Genomic DNA, 16,741 nt, shown 5'->3' with positions numbered 1-16,741 from the left:
TGTTTTCTGTCCTTGTGGCAGCAGTCCCATTTGCTGTTGTGAGCAGAGCATGGAGGGAGTCCTTTCAGTGAGTCTGCACCTCTGGCCTGGCTAGACAGCTAAGTGCGTTTTCCTTGTGCAGGCTGTTAAATCCCAGACCAGTCTGATATTTCTGCTTCCACAGCTGCGCCCTGGAAAGGGATGGGCTCTTTTGAACATAGCTGTTAATGGCGGGACTATAAGCTGCACTGGAGCATATGTATTTGTGTATTTGATCTGTTCATCTGTAGAAAAGGGAGCTCCTGACAATCTTCACTATCCCCCATTGCAAATGTGCATGAAACTTGCATGTTGGATTTGGTATGTTGGACGCGATTCTCCTCACCGACTGGTAGAAGTGAAATAAGTCTGTTGAAGTTGTGAAGTTTTCACTAGCAATAAAGTCATGCCTGAGCCGACACCCCGGTGATACTGCTCCATATTCATATGCCTTGTTGAATCCATAATTGATGGAAAAGAAATGATGCATGCAAGTATGAAAGAAATTGAAGTTTGACATGATTTTTGACAGCTTGTTATGTAGTAGAAAGCATGCCTCCCTGGTACCTTGTACTAATCTTACTGAAAAATGTTGCTTAATGTTAACTGCACTGAAGGCACAGCTGGTCGGTGCCTGTCCTCAGATGAGCATGATCATCTCTCTCTCACTTCGTGAGAGTCCGAGGCCAGAACACGTTTTTTGAAACAGTGTGTTTAGGGCCAGATTCTGCTTTTGTATGTGAGCATGCGACAGCATTTGTATGGCAATTTTCCTTAGTTGTAATAATCGCTGATTACAGAAATCTCCTATATATCGCTACTGGAAACTTCTAATGTCTTTGTGAAGGTGTTTGATGTAGAACTTGTGTTTTGTCTTGGTAGTTATTAATATTCAATCCTTGAGTCAACATCTGATGATTAGTTTGTATATTCAATATAGCACATTTGGTATTTGGTACTCCGAAACTGCATTTGTAAAGTATTATTTTACCATGATTGTATTACTCATAGTAGCAAGAGGTTAAAATTATAATCTAAAATAGGCAAGTCTTGCATCTAGGCAGCAGTCCTACAAACTTTTACATGTATGCATAATGTCAAGATAATGAAAATTCCTATTTGCTCAATAAAGTAGTTTTTTTTTTTTTTTTTAAAAAAAAAAATAAGGTGTAGGTCCTAATGTTATAGGAAATTAGTATAAATCCTGCAAAGATTCATGCATATAACCCCGTGGACTTCAGTAGGGTAAATTTGCAGCATGTAAAGTTGAATGTTTGTACAAGTCAATCTGATCTTGGGAGAATTAGGCCAATAGAGTATTTTGAAATCTGTCCTTAGCAATCAAGTGCAAATTAATTTTGACTCTTAACATGTCTCAGACAGTGATAACTGGCTGATGACTTGGAGGTAATCTGCTGTTTATGAGACCTCCTGGCAAGGCTTGTGGCTACAGCAAATATGAGTTGAAATCTGGGCTGAAGAGGAGAGCGTAATATACTGAACAGGAAAACAAAATATAATATTGCTTGAAATTTGTTACATGTTTGCATCTTGTTTCCTCTGGTAAGCAGAATTTGTGAACTGGTGACCTAAAGCTGTGACTGCTCTCCTGAATTTTATGGAATTACTTTGCCTCTTATTAAACAAAATTTGTGCCCAAATTATACTGTATATTGTGCAAATATTTACAGCGTATTCACTCAGTATACTCTATAATTACTGATATGATACAGTTTTACATTTTCTCAGGAGATTGGATTATGCATTGTATTTGATTAAATACTAAATATGTTTTAATAAGTGATGTGTCTGATTGGCAGATGCTGACTGTTGCCAAAAACATACCTGTTTTTGAATGGGATATATTTAATCTTTGCAGGCAATATTATTGACATGTTTTCTGTGGCAACTATATGCATTTATAAGAGCAGGTGGTGTGGGCTGAGAGGTGGAAGCAAGCAGTTTTGGAAGGGATATAAGCGATCTCTATTCAAGTGCCAGCTTCAGCTAAGTCAGACGCCAGGTGTAGGAGGATAGGTATTTCTGCAGGGAACTTGATTTCTTTGGTTATTCCTGAGCTGCCTGCTGTGTGTCTTCCTCTTGAAAATGCCAGTGTGGGCAATATACACTGAACGGGCTTTCAGCCCGCTTTGTCACAGCAAAGCCTGTGTTCCTGCCTGAAGTCACAGCTAACCTGCCAGAGAGGAAGAAGCTTTCATTAGGCAATATAAATTATTATTATTTGCTATATATAGTATGGTAGCTGTCCACAGGTTATTTCAATATCTGCTTAATTGTATATTTAGTTGTTCATATTATTTTGAGGACCAGGAGAGATTCCAATGTACAAGTTGGCTTTAGCTTGGGAGGTAATGGACTTGTTTGGGGGACGTCCCCAAAAAGCTAAAAATCCATTTGCAAGTTCTGCCACGTGAGGGCCGTAGACATTACTAGTAGCTAGCCTAGACTAAAAGTAGTAGCCTAAGATAGGTAAGTTTGGATCTTCTTTCTGTAATTGCATACTAGTTTTAAGTATTTTGACATGTTCCTAGTTGTTTTGGCAACTTTCCTGCTGTAAAATATGGTTTCCTAATATACACAAAATCTGTGGGTTTATCTGTTTAAATTTGTCTTGAATTCATTAGGCATTATGTTTTTCAAGTGAAGCATTCTTTGTAGCTAGGAGTTCCAGTATGTTGTCAGTTCATACTGTTGTATATTTTACAAGCATATACATAGACATATAGCAGAGAATACTTTTTGGCAAAATAAATGTATTTTTGTTTCGCAGCTCAAACATACAGCCATTATTCAGATGGGAATACACTAAAAACACTATAGCTGAATTTCACCCTGAATAATGTAATCTTAACAGGAAGGGTTATTTTAATTGACATGTAAGTGATTTAGACTTACATAATCTGAATAAAATGCCCAAAAAAGGAAGAGGTATGAGACTTCTGTCTTGCAAAGCACACGCATTTTTAACAGTATGTGCGTGTTTATTAGTGTTGAAATGAATGGGACCACTCAGCTGCTTTTGTTTCAGCTTAAGTGGCACGCTGTCTTGGCTGGCGTGTTGAGCGCTTCACCGAACGCTTGCTTTGCAGCGCTTGACACAAACACAGGTTCTCGCTTTCTTTCCCCTCACTCTTCACTTACGCGTGCATACACACATGCAGGAAATACATTTTAGGTGATTTTTCTCAAATACATGCTCTTTGTTAAAACAATTAGGTTTTTTTTGTCTGTGATTCTTAAAATCAGTAGCTTCATACTGATGATGAGCATTAAAATATATCTTTTCTTCTAGCCTGAAACTTTTGAGCATCTTTTTGTCAAGCACCCTGAAGCAATGTCGTTTGAGCCTCTTCTTCTGGAACCAGAAATAGTCCTGGAAGACATCAGTGTTACTAAAGCATTGAAAAAAGAAGACGCACAAGATTTTTTAGTAATTGATTCAATGTTTACAAAGATTCAAGACTCTGAACGTGACTCTGCTTGTTCTAGCAGCCATTTCAATAGCAACAGCCTCTCTGAGAGCTCCCATGATGACAAAGTCAGTGGAGAAATTACCCGGCAGTCCGATATCAAATATGCTACTATTATCAGTAACTCCAAATCAAGTGGGCTTTACGAACAGAAAAAGAATCTCAGCAGTGCCTTTGATAGATGCTTCCTGGCTGAAGATTCCTTAGTTACAGGTGCTTTCTCAAGTAGTTCTTGGGAGATGGGAAATCAGGCGTTTCTGATACTACCTGATCAACATGGCAGTCAGCCCAGCAAGACTCTCTCTCTTTCCCTTATTTCTTCAGAGGGATTTTCAGAACCTTCAGACCAGGATGATGCTTTTGCAGATGGTGACAGTCCTGAGCGGAGCCTATATTACCTAGGGATAACATCATTTGAAAAAAGAGAAAATGACATTTTTTTAACAGAAAGTTCAGGAGTCATGTGTCAGTTTCATACAACTGATCTGCTCAAAGATATGGGTTTTCTTCAGAATACATCCCCTAATTTAAATGCTTTTATCGAAAGTAGCCTTAAGTACAAAGCCATTGTGCCATATGTGCCACAGTTTCAGATGACTGCTGCCAAAGTACAAGAGACCGCAGAGAACAAATGTTAAGTCATCACACCAATTTGATACTGTTTATATTTTTTTAAGTGTTGATGTGCTCCCCTATTGTTTCCTCCCCTGGCTTCTGTCTGGAACTTTCCTGTTTTGAAGTTGGGTAACTAAGTCTGCATCTGAGTGCCAAGATTTTAGTAGGAAGAAATTCCATTTTTTTGGCCCAACTTTCAAAAGCAGAGCCTTTGTTTAGAAGCTTAGTTGTGTTCAAATTAGCCTCTGGTGCCAAATTGCAGTTGTTGCTGCCTGTTATGTGTACTCTTGAGCTCTCCAGTGAAGAATTGTACTTGGACTTGGACTTTGTACAGCAGATATTCAGGTGAGAGGACTGGATGCGATCTAAATGCAGTTGTTGCTAATGCTCAGTCCCCAGGCTCTGTCCTAGGCTGTGGTCTTTAAAAGCTTGGTAGCTTTAAATGCCCTCCTTAGCCATAGGTGGCTGCAGCAAACAAGCACAGCTGCACAGGGCTGGGATGCAGCAGAGCTCAGCAGCACTATCCAGATGTCTTCAGTGCATGACAACAGCCTTTTTCCTCCAGCTGGAGAGATGTACAGGAGCTGAGGTGGTTGTGGGCCTTGGTGTGGAGGTTTCCAGATGCTCCTAAATGGCTGGGAAAGATTCAACCAACATACACTGAAGAAACACAGATCCCTTTTTCATGTATTTGCTAAATGCAAAGGTGAAATACGCTCTTAAATTCTCTTTGTTGATTGCATCCAATTCTGTAGCAGTGGGCTTTAGTTATCTTAGCTAAACGCGATCAAGGTGCAAGGGTGAGCACTGGGTGTATGTCACCAATATAGACCCATTCATGTTCCTCTCCATTTACGAGTGAACTCTCTCTTCTCTTTAAATACCTGGGCAAACAGTGTTGAAAAGAGCTTGCTCATGTTTAAGAATATATGTGGATCCTAAGTGCAAGATGGAAAAGAGTAGCCCAATAGTATTAAGGAGAAGACTGAAGTACTGTGCGCACACGTGTTGATGGCGGGAATATCAGAAGGTGTCATTTCACTGAGGATGACTTGTGACGAGCACTAGAGACCGAGTTGATCTGGGTATGGTGCAGCCACTGTACGCTCAGACTGCCGGTTCCAAGACAGCAGTACCCAGCTGAACCATGGGTAGCAGATGGATGCACTGTATAAATATCAAGTACTTTTGGTAGGCTTTATTTCTTCCCCAGAACTTGAATGTATTCACTGTGTGGTTGACACCTGTGTTGAATTGGCCTTGTTTAAGGGGAGGAGGGATCCACATTAAAAAAACAGTCAGAATCATGGATTTCGATTGTTGAAAGGGAGGCTTGGACCAATGAAGGTGAAGTTATGACTGTTTTCCTGTTGTCTCTTTTGAGGTAAAATAAAATATCCATCATCAAAGAGCTTTAAGAGAAGCTGAGAGATCAGAAACAAGTGCTGAACAGTGCATCAGTACATAAAACACTCCCTGAAGAAGTGACTGTTTTAGTAGCTAGAGATTTACTGTAGTGCAAGAAGAGGAAGAGAATCAAAATTCCTGTGGCTGTGTTAATTGTGGGGTGTTATCCAGGTAAAATGGTGCACTTGGAAGTAAAAGTTCCACATTTTTGGAACTGCTGTTAAACATGAGATGCTAGCAGAAATGGTACCGCAATAAGATTAACATCTTTTCCAAACCCATTTCAGAAGAATCCACAGTAGAAAAGGCAGTAATTTGATCCAAGTACAGTCTAATGGTTACCTTGATGCAAAAGAATCCTGTATTTTAATCTTAGCTGAACAAGTCTGTCTGCGTGGACTTGGGGAAGTCTCTTCATTTTCATAAGCCCTGCTCTACTCAGCTGAAAAGCTTCAGATACGAGGAAAATTAGATCTTGCATCTCGGCTCAATTTTCTGAGGTTAAATAAAAATACATGCTTGTTAGCAAGCCAAATATATATTTTCTATTTTATAGTTAGAAAATATTTTTATATGCATACTTTTTCAAGGAACTATTTTGAAGGGCTAAGAAAGAATGCTCACATAGATGAAAATACTGTGTACTCCAAGGTTAAATTCACTTAAAACAAAGTTAAATTCACTTAAAAATTATTTAGGCAATTTAAAACAAACAGAAAACAGCAACAACAGTAACTGGTAGGAGCAGCATATAAATAATATACTAGTGATAAGTTATATGGAGGAAAAGGGACCAGAGCAAGTCTGTACATGCACTTTGAATCTAAGGCAAGCTTTACTAAAAACCCACCGCATCCACTACTTTTTTTCAAATAAGCTGCTAACTTCAAATATTTCTGTTTCTGGAAGCTGAATGACATTAAAAAACTTTATGTCCTTGTTTAAAAAAAAGCTATATATGGAAAGAAGAGAGTTGAAACATGTCTTGCATTAGTAACTAAAACTCCTTGTCACTTGAAGTGAGGGAAGGCTACTGGGAAAAATCTGCAAAGCCTTGAAAGCGTTCTTGTTGAATTCAGCGGACTTGCGATGCAGATGCCCTGAAGCATGACTTTTGCTTGCTCTGTTGGAATAACGTGTTCATTGAAAGACAGCAACAGGAGCAAAGCTGAGATCAGCAGCTAGGTGAATGCCAAACTTAGGATGCACGAGAGATCGCTGCTGCTGGCACGTGGACTTCATGTGGTGCAACCTCCAGGCTCCTACGAGAAGTCCAGGAGCTCACTCAGGTGTTCCATTCTGTCTTTCCTGATGTTTGTTCTACCAGATTCAGTGTCCCCTAGATAAGTTTGAAGAGGCAGCGGGATTTGTATAGTTCTGCTGCAGATCCTTCCCAGCTAACACCTGTGAGAGACACCCCCCCCCCCCCCCCCGGTGGTGTAGTTGAATTTTGGGTGGAAGTGAAGGACGAGATTCCAGCGTATCAGCTTTCTCCTCCTGTTAACCTGGGATAGAGAAGTAATGTGAATGCTTGAGATCCAGTTTTGTAGCAGCTGCCACAGTATAATTCTATCACCTTATGTTAGGAAGAGAGATTCCCCTCCCAGGACCCCAACAGGAGACCTTGTTGCTCTTGACAAGAGAAAGGATAGTGCACTTCCATGTGTAGACTGGAAAAGTAAATTCTTGAGAAGATAGTGTATTATTAGGAATTTCATTAAGTATGTGATTTTAAAAAATTCTTCGGTAAAGCTTTCTGGTTGCATTTGAAGATACTTTTTTCTCAGAAAACAAAAAACCAACATTGATTTATTACTGACTGCTGATACAAGGTCCTCATCCAGTAACTTTGCAAGGACAGGAGTAGTGTAAGCATGGTAACCCCCAGCTGGTTGAATCAGAGATTTCAGAGAGTTTGAAGGCTTTCCTGGACTGAAGCCACGGTCCACCAGGGACTTGCCCCATGAAGCTGGACTCCGACGTGCCTCAGTAGTCGCGTCAGGAGAGCGTTTCTGGAATTGCGATGATCCCTGCCCCTGTACGCTCCACGAGCTCCTTTGCCCTGCCCGTGCAACGCTCTGAACACCGAGCGTGGAGCCTTACCAGGTGGATGTTGCTTGGCTAGTCTTGCTGCTCAGGGCTTCGTACATTCAAACACAAGTGCAGAACATCTAGTTTCAGTGGATGTTGATGGGATTTCTGGACATCGCCATCATCTGGAGTCTGGCCTGTCCTCCTGGAGTGCCTCTCTGCAGGCCCAGTAATTTTTTTCCTAAGGGCTATATCAAGTAGCGCTTCTCAAAAAACCCCCATTGGTTTGGTATTTGCAGAATTTCCTGCTGTGCCTATAGGAAATACTGCAGAAACTAGCTGATCTCCTCCGCTGCAGCAAAGCGAAAAGATTTTCTGTACAACCAAGTGGTTGAATCCCTTAATGCATGTATGTGTTTTTTAAAGCAGCCTCCAAGCCATGTCTCCGATTTCCTAAGTTTCTGGTCGCGCAGGTAACCCTGGGTCCTTTCTGGGCTGAAGGGCAGGGCAGCTGTACAAGTTTATTCAATAAATGCTTCCCCAACTGACTCTCAGTATGGCATCTTCATCTTTATCAAATGGACATTCAATCCCACTCTTCATCTTTCTTTACTTTTGTATAAAGCCAAAATCTGTATATTCTGAACCCACCATCTGCTGCCTTCTGTCTCTGCTCTAATCTTGTGCTATAATTATAGCTTGAGCTTGTACTGTGTGCAGAAGAAATTAAGAGTTAGTGTCATTTACTGCGTGCATTTCTCACTGTTATTTTTCCCTCAACTTTAGGTCAATTTGTTTAACAAAAATGAATACTCTCCATGCTACAGTAGATAAGAATAATTTATTTCTGTGTTTACAGGGGTCTCCTAATCATTCTTAGGTGGGGCTTTATGCAGGAGTAAAATCTTTGCTTAGTCCTGTGTGTGAGAAAGAGGGGCAGGTACGGTGCCGGGGCGAGATAATTTTGTGAGTGCGAAGCCGCTGGTCTTCCTCTCAGCAGTGAGCCTTGGTCGTCGGCGCGACGAGGCTGAATTCCCCTCTGGTGTACGGGAGACGCGCTCCACCCGCGACAGGAGGCTTGCTTGTGCCAGGAGGGAGTTTCAGTGTTGGTTCTTAAGTGCAGGTGCGTTATTACTAAGTATACAGGAACTTTTAAGTGCAATACAGAAATTTCATTTGCAAGCACAACCCTCTTCTATGCCATGACTTTTTTGAATGAAAGATAGTAAAATTTAAATATGCTATTTTACGTTCGGAGCTAAATTCATTAGAGGAGAAAAACTCCAGAAGAAACGGAAATTCTGTATTAGTCTCCTGGGGAAAATTTGGCTGATGTAGTTCCTCAGCCATCGGCCCCATGAGCTAAGGGCAGCCCTGAGCTTTGGGCAGGGAGAGCCCGGGGCTCCTGCCCGGGGCTCGGTGCGTGGGGAGCGGGGACTGGCCCGCGGTGACGGGCTGGGTGGTGGCCGCAGAAGCACGTTTCGGAGGGGTCCTGAGGGAGCCGCACCCCAGGCTCACCTGAGGCTGCGATTGGCCTCGGAAATAATCCAGCGGGGTTCCTAATAGCTGCTGACAGCGAAACTGTTACTGCTTCCCTGTAAGCGTACCTCAGCCTTTGCCGAGGATAACTCGGTGTTAATTCCCTTCGGGTGCCATAGCCAGCAGGGTTGGTCATTTTGCAGAGATTTTTTCGCTGTGGCTACGTAGCCACCAGGAGAGGCCTTTCCAACTTAAACTGGGCAAGCAATTGGGAGGAGCCACCTGCAGCCTCTGAAGTATGCAATGTTGCAAATTAATTCCAAATAACATTCGAGAGTACGGCTCAGTTATCTCCAAAAAACAATCAAATGTGTCGTTCCTCCTTTTACTGGTCATTTGCAGCTGAAGTTAAATGCCCGTATATTTTTTAGTGCAAATGATGTTTAAAGCAGCAAGAAATTGTTTTTCATAGGTTTTATATATTTGTAGATTGTTGGTCTGTTTGCCTTGGGGTCATTGATTTGTCTAATCAGTCTTGTTTCCGAATGGATGCAGTAAAATGGGTTTTGTGTTTTTCTTTTTCCTTTGCATAAACTGTGAACTCTCTCTCTCTCTTTTTTTTTTTTTTTGTGGCTTTCACTTCTGGAACATTTATAGCAAATATTTCCCACTGATTAGAGTGTAACTTCAAATGCTGCTTTCTAACAATGTCAGAGCAATTTTGTATTTATTTTTGTGAATAAAATGTTTATTGTTGATGTTAATGTTGAATAAGTGTTTGTCTGCCCAACTGTGCGGCGTCTTTGCTTAGCCTGGGAGGCAGCGGTTTGCGGGAGAGAGTCAGGTGCTTCCTGATGAACTCCATCGCTGCGGTCTCACTGAAACGGGAACAGTCGTTACAGTTTCCCTTTCGCAGTTTACGGCAACGGGAGCTCGGTGTGGCCGCGCGCTGCAGAACGCTTTCTTACGGGGTGCCTCTCCGAAGGCAGCGCGCTGCTGGCCTGCAGTGCCCCACGCCGGACAGCCCCTGGCAGCCCCGGTGCTGCGGCGGGATAGGAGTCCCCAGGCGGCAGCGCCGGGGAGCGGGGATCAGAGGAAACCAGGGCAGGTCTCCCTGGCTTGGGCTCGTTTGCTGCATTCCTTCATTTCGTGTCCGTGTCTGTAGTTACAGGACTAACTCGTAAAGATCAAATTTGTTGCTGTTGTCTCTGTTCCTGCTGCTGCTTCCATTCAGACTGTTTGCTCTTTTTTAATATCCAGTCTGTTTGTTACCTTTCCACCCGGTCTTGGCAGATCTGGAGAACTGCTTGGGTTTGCCTGATTTGTTTTAACTTTTGCTGGAAAAAGCTCTTGGAAACCTTTCAATGACTCTGCATTTTGCACCATCCGTGCGCAAGGGCAGAAGCCACAGAAACGTTGGCCTGCAGCGCCCCGAGCCCGGAGCTTTTTGACCTTCGGGCAGGCAGAGCGCGGGCCGGCTCAGGCGCTCCTGCGCTTAGCGCGTTAAGGTTTTCTCACACCTCTGCTGGGCAGCAGGGCACAGCCGGGGCTGGATTGTCAAAACACCCTCAGTTACTGGCACGGGATCGTTGCGATCCTCGTGCCTGAGCCCCGTCCCTGCCCGGGCCTCTTCCCGACGGCTTGGTTCACGCTGTGGATGCGTTTTGGTTTCAGTGAGGCGGAGCTGCAGAAAATGGCCTTTTGCTTTTCTGGCGGACTCAGCGCGGACTGTGGCAGACTGGAGATCGTTGTGGCGGGAGCTGCCTTGTGCCTCGGGCCCCGAAGGGCAGAGCCAGGCGCTGAGGCTGTTGCCCTGCTGCTGCGGGCCGGGCAGGGGGCACACGCTGCTGCTGAGCGTTGTGCACCTTTCTCTCACCTGTTCCCAGTGTCTCACCCAAACTGTCCTGGGAGAGTCCTGTGCGTGCCTGGAGGAGAGGGCCAAGGCGAAACGCCGTTTTCGTGGCACACGTGCTGCTCTGCACGGCCGGAGGGGCTGTGTGCGCGCTTCGGGGACTGCTGCTCGCCGCCACGTGTCCTGGGCTTGAACCCTTCCTTCACGTACCCACGTGGTGACGGGGCAGTAGAATTAACCTGCTCCGTGTTTTAGCATCTCCTTCCCTGAACTGAATTAAATACTGCTCTGGGGCGAGACACTGCAAGTTGTCTTTTTTTAAAACCGGCTGTGAACAGCTGAGGATCAACTTCCCCCTCCTGCACAGCACGAACGCAGATTTCATCCAATTTGCCACAGAAATGGCAAAACAAAGCCCTTAATCGCCCCGAACAGCCAGCTACGTCCCGCGACGAGCCTGGGAGAGCGCTGGCGCCAGCGGGACAGGTCGCTCGCTCACCAGAGGTTTGTCCGCCCGCCCGCGGCAGATACGTGCGTGGAGATCCATTGCCATCTGCCGGCCGCCTCGCGGCGCGGGGCCGAACGCGAAAGCCGCCCCGCGCGTGATTTCGCTGTACGAAGCGGCGGTCGTTCCCTTTTCCCTAGGGAGAGGGGAGCGCGCTGCGCGGTCTCGTACCGCTCCGCGGGGACGAGAATTCCCGTCGTTACTGTGGGACGCCCAGGACGCCTGGGGAGGCCCACGGGAGCGGCAGCCCCACGCTGGACTTCTCCACCCTGCGGAAACGGTGGTGTCTCTTTAGCCAGTTCTGCATTTTTAAAGGATTGCACGTTTTTGGAAACGTAAGTTGATGCAAATGTGATTTGTAGCTGGATACTGGCAGAGACGAGGGACCAACAGAGGCAAGATATAGAGCCACAGCAAGTTTCTTTTTCTTTTTTTTTTATATATAGCTTCCGTCTCCCACCGTTAGCTCTGTAGTGCACAGGTGCCCAGGGACGGTGTCCCGCTAGCAAGTGGCAGCTCTTTCTGTGCCTGCTGCACACGGGCAAATTCTTCAGTCGTTCTCCCCTCTCCAAATTTAAACCACAGGTGCTGCGCAGAGCCTGTGGCTCTCCAGGTTGCCTTGTCCTCCCTTGCAGCTCACGCCTGGACCCTCTGGGAGAGGTTGCGCAGGAGGCCTGGAGACAGAGCTGCGTAGGGGATGTGACCTCGCAGTGTTCTGCCGCGTACGCGGTGCTGTGGCGGTCAGCGCAGGACTTGCAGCGAGTTGTTGAGGGTGCTCTATCCAGGCCAGGCAGATCCTGCTTCCCAGCTCTGGGCTGACAGTGGCTTTGGTGCGAGTTCGAAAGCACCTTGGCATCGTGGCGTTGAGGCAAAATCCTCTCTCTGCACTACAGCGAGGTGCTCTGTGGGCTTGGCGGAGTGGCAAAGCAACGCCAGTTTGGACCACAGACGTAAGGGAAAGGCAGCGGAGGTAAACGCAGCGCGCAGGTGACCTGGTTGGGACTATGGCGTGATACCTGCTCCCGTGCAAAGGCTGCCCAGGTTGGGGCCAGCTTGCAGCCTCCTACCACCACATAAGGCCATGTGGGCAGATCCTCTCTCTGTTTTGAATGGAAACCAGGTAATGTTACCCAAAATATCACTGCTAGCTGCGGAAGAGCCAAGGCGGGCCCTTTGGAGGGACAAAGTGCACAGAGAGCATGGCCTGAGGGTGATTTCAAAAAGAATGGGAGACTTCAGTGAAGGTGCTGGAGGGTTTCTGTGCTCTCTGCTGCTCATGGTATTAGTCATTTATTTGTCACCTGGTGCCATGCAGAAGGACTGAAATCCACACCTACTTCCCTCCTCTGCATCAACTGCTGCTCTGTTCTCCCAGCTCAGACAACAGGCGACATCAGCGGCCTGTCCTCAGGAACCTGCTCTGAATTACAAAGCGAGTGGCCGGGGGCATGGAGACAGAGGAGACAAGATTTGCTCCTTCACAGGCTCTTTCATGAGCTGCTTCGTGTCTCCCTCTGTAGGAAAAAACAAATCAAAACAACAAAAACCAAAAACCACAATGTGTGTGTTGGGGTAGGAGTGGGACCAAGTAGCTCCGTGAAAGTCAGGTTTCAGTCCAGAGGGCTCTCAGTGCAGAGCTCCCAACAACTTGTCCCCCCTCTTTCCCACCCGGAGCAGCTCTCTGCAGTGCGATATGGCCAGGTGGCCCCAAACAAGTCCTGACAAATGCGGCCACCGTGACAACCCAACTTCAGAGCAGGTGTTGCAAGGCCTGACCCAGGCTGTCAGTCATGGGAGGTGAGGATGAGTTTTGGTGTTTAAAATTGGTGGCACCTAGTGTTGTAATTACCACTGTGATTAATGCATGTTATCTCTACCAACAAGTCTGGAGAGATGGCGGTGTGATGGAATATGGCCGGAGAATGATTGCTTTGGTGGATGTATTGCACTTACAGGGGAGGAGTGCTATCTCTGTAAATACAATACCTTTTTTCTTTCTGCATTTTATATTTAGAAAACCTACAAGTGAAGCCTGGCCTTGCTGAAACGGGTAAGTTGCCTTGCGGGGTTCACTGATGTTTGCCGTCGCCTGTTTGCGAAACGGCTGGAGTTCATTGTCCCTCGTGGATTCTGTGGTAGTAGTAGATAATCTGTTTTTTCTTGTCTCTAGCTCTTTTGATGTTTGTTGTGCTCTCCAGGTCAAAGTGGCTTCAGTCCTTGCTGTTGTTCTGCGGGCTGGATACCTGTGTGCAGACCTGTAGTCTCTGGCAGGGCAGGTCTAAGCCTTTTGACTAGGTAAGCAACTCCACTGGTGATGCAGAAGAAGGAATACAGCACTGCTCCTGTTCTCTGAGCAGTCGGGAAAAGCCATATACCTGCCTTTACCGCTGCCCTAAGCAAATGAAACTGAGGATAGTAGATAGGGCAAACCTGCTGAGTAAGAGATGCTATTTTCTGTATTTCATTTTTGGGTAGAATCTATATTCCGTTTTCTCAATTGGTCTTTGCTGGGATGTACTTTCGTTAAGTCTGTAAATCACCATAAACTCTGCAAAACAGAGGGAGAGATAATAGCGTTTATTTTTCACATGGTACAAAATATTTATCTACGTAAAATGAAATGGTGGCCGGAAGGTGGCATTGTGAAGTAGGAAAGAAATATTCTTTGTGTGCTTACAGTCTCTTCGTTGCTCTGTCCGAAATGCCATCTATCACCCATTTACTTTATTCTTCATGACTTACTGCTGGCTGTGAGTACTGAGTCAGAGGAGAGACCCATCACTGAGCAATTCCTGCTTCTCCCTCAGAAATGGAGCCTGAAATTCTGTTGCTGCTAACAGTGAGATCCGTTGTTCTGCCCGGTTAAATCTCAGCATACTGGCTAACTCTGTTAGTTTTATGATAAGAACACAAAACTTTCATTTAATAAAAAATTCAGTCTTACAGGACACAGGAAGAGCCCTTAGCAAGTCAGTGAGCTGCAGGGCCCTAGGACCTGAGCAGAGCCCTAAAGAAATTATTTCTCTCTCTGAAAAAGAGAACAGTAACTGTATTGTATTACTTTTTGTCTTCCACAGAATATGTATTCAAGGGAGGGAAGAGTGGCTGATACACCAGATGGGTGCGCTGCCAGTCTGAGGGACCTCGACAGGCTGGAGAAATGGGCAGAGATGAACCTCCTGAAGTTCAGCAAAGAGAAGTGCAAAGTCCTGCCTTTATAGAAAAGTTTGTATGGGTCTTATTTTAAAAATACAGGACTGTGCAACATACATTTCAAGTAGTTAGGCAGGCTGTGCTTTTGCTATGGATATTTCAGTTTATGTCTTCCCTATTGCAGAATATTTAATTAAAATGCAGGCTTTAGTGTGTGAACTTCTGTGAGAGGAGGGACCCCATTCCTCCATTCTTCTTTTCTACTGGGAAAGTAACAGGAGCTAGTTTTGTCATGGTTTGAATGATTTCCATAGGCCCTCATGTGCATATAGATTTTTCTAATATACAACAATAAGAATGCAGAGTTTTCAGTGCTTGACCCAATGGCCAGATGTGATAGTTTCCAAAGACTTGCTTGCACCATTATATTTCTCACAATAGAGCTCTGCATTACTGGCATACAATGCCAGGAAGACCAAAAGAACACACGAAAATAATTTCCTTTCAAGATGAGCCAAATTAGAAATATGCAGCACCCTCATGGATGGAAAACCGCTTGGTTTTGGCAGGTGTCATTCTGTTCACTAATTATCCTAGAAAAAAAAAAAGGCGAATTGTCTGCATGAGACTCTAATTAATTACTACCCATCAGGAGCTTCTTATGCAAGAGCTGTCATCAGCAAAGCAGGAAAAGGCAGTGAGAAACTCTCACTAGGAAATCTGAAAATCAGTTTTGATGGCTTATGAAATAATGCAGTGCCCTGCTGTTAGGGAATGAATGGAAAAACAAGTGATGAAGAGAGATGGAGGAAAGGAGATCTGGGGGTGGGGGGAGCTTTTAATGCTGATTGAAAGCTTTGGACAACAAGGTCTCTGGGCTGTGCAGAGAATGTATATGATAAAGGTCACAGCAGTGCAATACCTCTGTATTGCAGCTATAATTACAGCATCTTGTCTTGCCATGCTTACCACCACTGTGCCTCTTTGTACGGGTCTAGATGGGTCATTTCTGAATGCAAATGTTTGATCACTTCCTTATACCATAGCATTTTCTATGCCTGAACATTATTTTTAAAAACATCCATGTGTGTCTTCAAATCTGAGCACTGCCTTAAGGACAGATAATGAACAAAACTTTCTGGTGCTACTTTTACAAAGCTGCTTCTCAGTAGAGAAACTCATTTTAATATTGAAACTAACGGCTTGTCAGCTATGTCACTTTGTGAAGAAGAATGGCTGTGATGGGAAAGCCAAAGAACAGACTTACTGTTAACTCTCCCAAATCAAAGCTGGCAAAGCAGTACTGGGTGACTTATACATAGGTGGGCAGAAGAAACAGCACAAGCTGGAACTTGTGTTGGAAGGAAACATTCAAGAGACTTATTCCAAGCTTCAAAACATGATTAAAGATCTGGGCCAGAAGAGACTGGCAGTGAAATAATTATTTAGTCTTCTGCCTGCCTAATGTCAAAAGAGAATTGCAGAAACACAGTGTTGTTTTGCTAGAACAGCTTGCCATCCCTCTGCTTTCAGTGGTGTGGCCATGAAAACACCAGCTGCAGAGCTGTGCAGCAGCTGCTCTTAGCTATGGGGGCCTGACTGACTCCTCTTTTTCAGGACCAGGAGACTGCCCTGTCCGGGGGCAGTGAGCTTGCTGGTCTGCACCCTGCACCATCCCTGCCGCATGGGGAATCTCCTCCAGCTGGAACAACCTAAAGAAAGAAGCCTCTCTGCACTGTGGCCCTCCTGCTGAAGGCAGTCGCTTCACTAGGACATCGCACTCACCGTTCCCTTAAAGCTGAGAGGTGACATGTCATCAAATAAACTTAAAGGTTTGCCACAGGCATGGACCTCTTTTCTAGAACAAATGATCCCAGGTACAGTTTTATGCCTATGGCAAAATTACTTCATACAACTGTATTTAAATATGAGGGATGGTTGCTGGATTTCTTTTTGTTTCAATCTGTAAGATTTTGAAATGCACTCTGAGAATATATACTATATTTTTTATTTGCATCTTGTCTTATAAATGTGGGTCCCTTTTGCCATTGTTCTTGTCAGGTAGAGATGAAAATATATGTTGAATTAGGAGTCCTGTTCCAATCCTCTGCTTGAGGTTTTAATAGATTGCTCTCAAAACCACTCGGAGCTACCTAACTGTAGCAGCCACTGCTACAATGTTGTATTAGC

The 16,741-nt window shown here is 44.8% G+C and overlaps 1 protein-coding gene across 1 annotated transcript in view; it reads left to right on the top strand.

Annotated features, from left to right (window-relative positions):
* The window catches only part of LEPR (leptin receptor), a 34,478-nt gene extending 30,316 nt beyond the window's left edge, over positions 1-4,162 (top strand). Inside the window, exon 18 of the mRNA XM_062581186.1 lies at positions 3,332-4,162. Within this exon, the coding sequence (XP_062437170.1) occupies positions 3,332-4,147 (816 nt within the window). The 3' untranslated portion in view covers positions 4,148-4,162. The remainder of the gene's footprint in view (positions 1-3,331) is intronic.
* Positions 4,163-16,741: the final 12,579 nt, after the last annotated feature.

Source organism: Rhea pennata, chromosome 8, assembly GCF_028389875.1.
Source record: "Rhea pennata isolate bPtePen1 chromosome 8, bPtePen1.pri, whole genome shotgun sequence".
Taxonomy (NCBI): domain Eukaryota; kingdom Metazoa; phylum Chordata; class Aves; order Rheiformes; family Rheidae; genus Rhea; species Rhea pennata.
The sequence above is the reverse complement of the archived record's forward strand: the minus strand, read 5'-3'. Positions and strand labels throughout refer to the sequence as shown.